Source organism: Echeneis naucrates, chromosome 18, assembly GCF_900963305.1.
Source record: "Echeneis naucrates chromosome 18, fEcheNa1.1, whole genome shotgun sequence".
Taxonomy (NCBI): domain Eukaryota; kingdom Metazoa; phylum Chordata; class Actinopteri; order Carangiformes; family Echeneidae; genus Echeneis; species Echeneis naucrates.
This window is the reverse complement of record NC_042528.1, coordinates 5,614,493-5,622,359: the sequence shown is the minus strand read 5'-3', so window position 1 is coordinate 5,622,359 and position 7,867 is coordinate 5,614,493. Positions and strand designations below refer to the sequence as shown.

Below are 7,867 nucleotides of genomic sequence, written 5' to 3'. Positions count from 1 at the left end.
TCCAGTTCGACCACATTTGCACACTTGCATGATCTAACTTCGCTTCCCGTGGAGGTGAAGCAGGTTGAAACTCAGGTGGAGTCGGGAAGGGGCGTGGTCAGCTCAGGAACAGAAAGGGGCGGAGCAAAGAGCCGAAAACACTCAGGTAGGTCACAGTTACATTTGTTGTGTTTCACGGATACATGTAATAAAACAGACAGACCTGGATCTTCACCGGACCACTGGGGCGGATCTGTAAGCTGGGGGGTCATCTCTAAGGAGTCCAGGATTCAGAGAGGAGTTTAGATTTGTGTGTGAAGCCTCCGTCCGTCTCAAAGCCAACATGGATCAGTGCTGTCGGGCCGCCAGTGGTTAGGAGGAAGCTGCCACCCACCGGAGGACTGAGCTCTTCAGGTTAACGGTGAGAGCCTGAACCGGATCTGTGGGCACACTGCAGTCTGGGCCAAGAACTAACTACATGGCTTTAAATCATCTCATGTAGATAAATCATCTTTACAGAATAACATGGGAATGAACGATATCCCAAAAGGCCATAAGTGGATGACTTATACAACTGCATCTACTGTAGTTCATTGTAATTATATACCCGAGATGTTTGAGTATTTATATTTCATAGGATACTTGTGTGTCTAGTAAATGTCACATTAAAATATAGTCCTTTTACACTGCAATATTTCCATGACAACGATAAATATTAGTTACTTTAACTTAAAGAACCAGGTTTCATAGGTGAGTTTATTAAACATTAACCAGCTGCTTGGAATATTTTCACTTCCATCAGCTACAAAATGTAAATGCTGATCATAATCCAGTAACTGCCATATCTGCCAGTCTGCTGCATGATGGAGTTACCCAAAGAAAACTGCAGCATGTTATATTATCTAATAGGTATATTTATGAAAGTAAAATATTTGAATGAGTAAATCTGTTGCACTTTGATGTACTCAGGTTTTATGCACTTGAAAAGTTGCCCAGCATCACAGATACATTTTTGAGAGACACACCAAGTTAATTAGAGGAAGTAGCAATTCTCTGTGGATGAGGTTTAGTCAGTGAGTAATAACAATCATGTGTCAGCTATGTCATGGAGTTCATCTTGATTTGTTCTTCAGTCAAAGCAAAAAGGCCTCACGAGTGTAAACAAACTGCAAGAGAAGTGTAGTTTCACTGTTTAACCAGAGACCGTTCAGCCACACCAGGCTATTAAATAAAGAGTTGAGCACTTGGTCACACATGCTTGTACACTGAGAGGATTTTTCAGTAGATGAGCAGGTTAAAAATTCATCAGTGTGTACATAGAGAGAGTGATCACAGAGCTCTTTGTGTTGCCCAATGTGCATGTGTGGTGTTTTTCTTTTGACTCTGAGTGTACCCAGCAGAGGGTTTGCCTCATATTCACTCTATTGTGAAGTGCAAATTAATTGGGATTTGGCACTGGAAATAAATGCAAGCCCGGGCTAGTGCACTGTTGCACATGTTTGGTTTTGCTGTAAGGAGGTTTATTGCTGAAGGCAATGTAGCTCTGCTGGTTGTTTGTGGGGATGTTAATTTTTCCCAGGGTTGCTGACATGAGAATGTCAAAGGCCTTCACTGACTCATACCTGCTGGGCCTAGTGTGCTGATAAGCATTTGATTTATTGCTGCACAGCCCCCTGTGAACATTAAGGTGTTATCCACCATTAGAAACATTTGCTTGTCTCTTTTCTAGCTACCCATAACTGGCAAATCAAAAAAAAATATGCAAACTTAAAGTTATGATGCAGGACAGGGCAGATGCTTCTGCGTAAGCATTATAACTATTTCACAGAAATTAGGACGCAGACAATGGCAGCCAAAACGGCCTCATCAGAGTTAAAGCAAAGTCAGGCTGCAGTCGAGACAGTACGGCTTCAGTAAGTTCATAAACAGTGGGTGAACCGGATCCGGTTTGACTGGTGCCCCTAAAGCGATGACAAGCTAATGTTTCTGCCTCTCAGTCTGCTGGAAGGTTCACTATACTGTCTGAGGTTGACAATGAGTCATGACCCGCCCCGCTCAACACAGGCTGACGTGTTTCTGCTTTTGAGAAAAAGAAAATCTGTTTAATCACTGTTTTATCTCCCGTGTCTCCTCTTCCACCTGTTCCTCCCTGTGAGACTCCACCTCTCTGCTTTTTCCATCAGCTGTCTTTTTTTATCTCCTTTATTCTCATTTAGGCAGCTAGCAATCTGTCTGATAGTGTAAAAACATGACCTATTTCACTTTGCATTTGTTTGTTAAAAGTGTAAAACTCATTGAAAACATGGACTTGTTGAAGAAAATGTAATCAGCCAACACTGTGAAGGAGCTGAGGGGAGAGAGATATACTGAGATGAATACTCAAGGAACACCAATACACATCCTGTTAAAAGTTGGCACTCAACAATCCCCCTCCTCATCACCCACTATGGGCCTTTTGTTTGGTCTCCATAGTAACTTAACAAGGCCAAAGTGGGAGCAAAGCTACAGTTTAACAGGCTCTTTAGTGAGACGAGGAAGGCTGTCTGGTATTTGCATCATTGGGTTTTGTCTTGAGCCTGTAATTGGAAAGTGTGGTTGCTTTTCTCAGTTACCACTTTTATTCTGAAATTAGATACTTGCATTTTCATACGCAGAAAACAAAAGTTCCCTGCACCATCTCATAAACTTAGATTTTTTCCCCCATAAAGGCAGGTCGGCCAGGTCATGCTGATGGACAAGGACACTCAGTGGTTGTACCAACTCCTGGCCGAGGTCCAGTTGGAGAAGTTCTACCTGCGCGTCAGAGATGGACTCAACATCACCCGTATCGAGCACTTCGCCTACGTCAAAGAGGCTGACCTGGAGCAGATAGGAATCAGCAAACCTGGTGAGCCTGATCCTCTCCTTTGATCATCCACTTACAGCACACATCATAAAGTATTAGTACAGGAGTAACTGGCAATTTAAATTGTTGGTCTATCCATTTTTCTGTCACTGTGGTTTCTAAAAAAGTAAATAGGAAATAATAAAGTGAACAAACAAAAATGTGATCTTGGGGATTTTTTTTTTATATTTCCAGCACAAAGAAGATTATGGGAGGCTCTGAAACGCCACAAGGCAAATGCACGATCACGGCTGCGGATACAAAAGGTCTGAAACACCCTGTTATGTGAAGATCGTTCTCTGTTTTTGTGCGTTAACCGTGTGTAAGCAGGGGTGGGAGTTTGTCTTTAATGAATTTATTGATGCATGCAGGTGTTCAGCGGGCGAGGTTCAGACATAGTGGAGCACACTCAGTGCCAGGAAGGAGTCAGTCGGACTCTCCCTTCTCTGATCCAGGACAGTGAATTGATTCTGGGGGAGAAGCTGGGCTCGGGGTCCTTTGGTGTGGTGAAGAGGGGAGAATGGCACACCCCCACTGGGAGAGTGGTAAGAGATCGTTTTATTAGGTTACTTTTTGTTTTTCCTTTTAAAACTTCTTCGACTCTTCAGTGCGCTAATCATGTCATCCTAATGGTTTGACCGAGCTTCTGTATTTGTCTCTTCACGTTTCTTAGCTTCCTGTAGCAGTAAAGTCCCTGAAGAGCAGTATGTCAAGGCAGAGAGACACACTGTCCGACTTTCTCCAAGAAGTTACTATCATGCAGTCACTGAATCACCCCAACATCATACGACTCTATGGTGTGGTGCTCACACAGCCCCTCAAGATGGTGAGCGTGGTTTAATCTTTAAACACAGTAAACCGGGAATAATTTGGAACGATGAAGGGATCCATTAAACTAATATTTTAGGAGCTGGAAAACACTGACCTGTTCTTTTCTGCTTTAGGTAACAGAGCTCGCACCTTTGGGCTCACTGTATGACACCCTGCGCTCACGCCAGTACGAGTACCCTTTGATCCGTCTCTGGCTCTTTGCTGTCCAGATCGTGGCAGGTATGGATTACCTGGAGAGCAGGAGATTCATCCACAGGGATATGGCTGCAAGAAATGTGCTGCTGGCTTCTCGGGAGATGGTGAAGATAGGGGACTTTGGCCTGATGCGAGGCCTGAACCATGACACGGATCATTACGTCATGTCGGCACACAGACGCATCCCGTTCGCATGGTGAGGACTCTTGGGCAAAAGTGGATTTATTACTGAAATCTCATCTCTCATTACACTCTATCTGGTATGTCTACACACTTTTCCTTCAGGTGTGCTCCAGAGAGTCTTCGTGTCGGCTCCTTCTCCCATTCCTCGGACGTGTGGATGTTCGGGGTCACCCTGTGGGAGATGTTCACGTACTGTGAGGAGCCCTGGTTCGGTCTGTCAGGCCGACAGGTACATGCTTATCTATTACATCTGAGCAGTCATGCCATGCTTTCCGTGTTTATAACCATGTCAGTCAGTGTATTTGTCTGCATGTTTTCTCTGGTATGACTCAGTGTTTTAACACTTCTGACATTCACTCCCTGCGATACAGATTTTGTGGTGCGTGGAACATGAAGGTGAACGCCTTGAGAAACCACAGGATTGTCCCCAAGAGCTGTACAGCGTTATGAGGAAATGCTGGGCCTGCAATCCTGCTGACAGGCCCAGCTTCGCCCAGCTCACCACAATGGTCTCAGAGGTCTGAACATGTGCAAACCTTATCTTCATCTGTTGTGTAAAACGCTGAAGAAATGCCTGGTATTCTTTTTCCTAACTCCTCCTTGTTTCTAAACAGGCTAAGCCGATGGAGGTGCAGGCGATAAGGGACTTCTCTGAGCCCAGGAAACTCACGCTGGTGGCCGATGACTTTGTGACAGTGATAGACCATGGGTGGGTGAGGGAAAGGAGTAAAAGAACTCAGACAAACACAATGGGCCTTTGTTTAGCTGGAACAGGGGGCTAAAAACCGCTCCATTACAAAAGTGCAGTCCATATCTGATTTCATGGACTCGCTTTGCTTTGTGTTTTTTTTGTTTTTTTTAATACATCAACTATAACCTTTTCCATAACATCATTACAGAATAGCTAGCTTTTCACGCAGAGGCAGTAATCCATAAATCCTAACCCACTGTTCTGCTTCTCTTGTCTCTCTCTCTCTCTCTCTCTCTCTGCAGTCTGGAGCTGAGTGAATGGAGAGGCCAGAATCAGAGGACGCTGATGGTCAGCTGGTTTCCTGCGATCCACACGGTGGCGTTGCCCCCTCCCAGCACCGCTGCTCCTCCCGCCCCTTCAGTCAACCCAATCCACAGCTCGCCACACATCTCTGGCCCTCTGAAGGGCAGTCTGCAACACACCAGCCATGGAGACATTAAACCTGAACGCTCCTGGGGAACACCGGAGACCCTGGACGAGTCAGTGATACCCTTTATCCTCCTGTCTGTTTTACACTTACTCTTTAGTGGATATGGGATGTTTTTTAAATGAGCTGCAACATGCTGTTTGTAGCTACTAATATACCATCAAGCAAAATTAACAAGCCTCTTCTGTGGTTGTTTTAACAGCCCTGTTGTATTGACTTGTGTCTATTGCAGTCTCTTAATTTGTCGTCCCTACAGAGTAGTCATATTTAAAATCTATATCATATGAGTAGTAAGTAGTGTTTAGTAAGTACAAGATGCAGGTAGTAGTAATTAGTAAGTCCGACAGTATTCTGTAGGTAAATAACGAGTAGCAATCACATTAACTCCCATGTCAAGTCACTGAGTGTCACCTGTTGTCGTACAGTACAACCTGAGAGTCCAGGCTTTTAAACTGATGTGTACATATTGTGTGGCCTGAACAGCAGCGGCAGCTGGAGGCCGAATCCTGTCAGGGAGAAGGAGGGGTCCAATCTGCAGAAGATGGCAGGTAGGAACTGAAAATACAAACATTGGTAAATGTTCATCATCATGATATAACCTAATATCTATCTGGATGTAGGTTATTATAATAGTGCAGTTTACATCAGTGATATGATGCATTTTCCTAGTTTAAAGGAAGCAATACAGAAAGGTTCCTAATTTCTGTTTTAACCCAGTAAAATGGAGAGTGAAGGCTTCACATTTCACATTGATAATTTACTAATACCTTTTGATTTTACACCTCAGGGCAACATTACTTTGCCCTGATTATCTCTACACTGTCATCATACCTGGTGTCAGATCTTACTATGTGTTCTGGCATCAGTGAGTCTATTTGCTCACCCAGTACTATTAGACTACTTTGCCCTCGAGTGATTTTTGCACCATCATAACACCAAACCTGTCTCCAGGTATGACTCGGAGCCTGGAGTCGGTTTTGAGCGGACCCCGGCCTCAAGCTCACACAGTGGGGGGTCCCAGAGTGGATCAGCAAGGCAGACTCATGCACCCCGCATTGGCAGCTCCCAGTTTGGTGATGCAGCAGGACCCTCGTCGGTTCAGCGAGTCCAATATCATGCCCCCTCCTCGCCCGCCACCCCCCAACCTCAGAGGCTTGAACATTAGTTCTCAAAGGAGGCGCCCGGTCAATCCAGCCCCTGTTGGTCACTGGCCCCCTCAGGTGGGCCCGGCCCCCCCGACGCAGCCTCAAGCTCAGCCTCAACCTCCCCCACAGCTCCAGCCTCAACCGGGTGTTGGAGGCTCCAACCTGGCTAAGATGGCCGTCATGGCACGTTCGACTCCTCAGCTGGATGACCACACAGACAACAGAGGGAGAGATCGAGAGAGGGAGAGGGTCAGAGAACGAGAGAAATCCCCTCATGTGCAGAAAACGCGAGAGAGCCTCATCGCACATGTAAGAAACCAGCTCACGTATTAAATATCTTTTTTTGGGGGGTGATAGGGTTAAATTATGACTGCTGCTCTGTCCTGACCAGGTTATGGAGGCAGTACATGGAGTGACCACTGACGAGGTTCATATTGCACTTCAACGCAGCGACTGGAATCCAGTGCGAGCAGAACAACAACTCAAGGTCAGACAGTGGCATGGTCCTGACCTCTCTCTCTCTCAACCTAAATGCATGTTCATAGTATTTTGAGCCTATCCTGAGCCTTGTCCTCTTATCTCTTTTCTCTCAGTTGGAGCAGCTGTACTCACTGAGCCTTTGCTCCAAGGAGGACTGCATGAAGATCCTCTTCAGACACCAGTGGAACCTGCAGCTGGCCAGCCGTTACCTCCTCCGATGTACTCGGGACGACAGGCCCGGCCCAGGAGAGCGGGAGCGGCCTGTAATAAGTGCAGAGAGAAGAGTCTGAAGTGATTTTTGATTCTTTCAGTAACATCCTGCTTCATATGGACAACCTCAGACACTCAAGAGTTACCCAGTACAATACTAATTCAAGATCACTGTGGAGACACAGACCAGTGAAGACAACAACAGCATAATGAAGATCCATAAATGTGGAAAAGGCAGCAACACAACTTTGACTGTTTTTATTTGTAATAGTTTTTTCAGTGAGCTATTATCCTGCACAACACAAACATTATTTACAAATAGTTTTTGTATCTTAATAAATTTGTACATATTGTGTTAGAAATTGTTTTGTTGAATAAAAGTGATCATGTGGTCTTGTATGACTAGATCTAAGTATCAAATGTCTTTAAGATAGACCCTGTCATATACATGTAGAGCCGTGTGTGTGTAAAGACAGTGTTATTTTGGTATGTTAAATACATTTTTATAATGCAGAATCAAAACCAAACACGCGTTTCCATCCTAATAACTAAACTAGTTTCACTGTACTCACACTGGACATGTGCAGACATGCTCTTACTTGAGTTTTCACTTGCTACCAAGAGGTGGCGCAGTCTCCCCTTTGTTGCATGATCTGAAGTGCACATGAGTTGGCATAAATTCAAGCAGGTAAGCCTAAATGGAATCTGGGTCTGCCACCTGTCAGGTGTGCCGACAAAGTTACCAGCAACTGAAGCGGAACCGGGTTTCACTGAAGCTGGCC

General features: G+C 45.0%; 1 protein-coding gene across 2 annotated transcripts; it reads left to right on the top strand.

Annotated features, from left to right (window-relative positions):
- Window positions 1–115: 115 nt before the first annotated feature.
- On the top strand, window positions 116–7,492 carry tnk1 (tyrosine kinase, non-receptor, 1). Of its 2 annotated transcripts, none has more exons than XM_029526980.1 (14): window positions 116–400; window positions 2,692–2,866; window positions 3,059–3,129; window positions 3,235–3,408; window positions 3,537–3,689; window positions 3,808–4,085; window positions 4,175–4,301; window positions 4,444–4,590; window positions 4,687–4,781; window positions 5,066–5,302; window positions 5,734–5,798; window positions 6,202–6,704; window positions 6,787–6,882; window positions 6,989–7,492. In XM_029526980.1, exons 2-14 carry the CDS (start codon window positions 2,704–2,706, stop codon window positions 7,163–7,165), a joined length of 2,286 nt encoding a protein of 761 aa, XP_029382840.1. In that variant the 5' UTR covers window positions 116–400; window positions 2,692–2,703; the 3' UTR covers window positions 7,166–7,492. The 2 variants fall into 2 exon arrangements, with proteins under 2 accessions (XP_029382840.1, XP_029382839.1); XM_029526979.1 differs by having other exon boundaries at window positions 117–400; window positions 2,688–2,866.
- The last annotated feature ends 375 nt before the right edge of the window (window positions 7,493–7,867 follow it).

Coding starts and splice junctions, on each gene's coding strand:
- tnk1 (XM_029526980.1), top strand. CDS start 2,704: ATGCTGATGGACAAGGACACTCAGTGGTTGTACCAACTCCTGGCCGAG. Junction 2,867..3,058: donor GATAGGAATCAGCAAACCTG/GTGAGCCTGATC, acceptor TTATATTTCCAG/CACAAAGAAGATTATGGGAG. Junction 3,130..3,234: donor CACGGCTGCGGATACAAAAG/GTCTGAAACACC, acceptor TGATGCATGCAG/GTGTTCAGCGGGCGAGGTTC.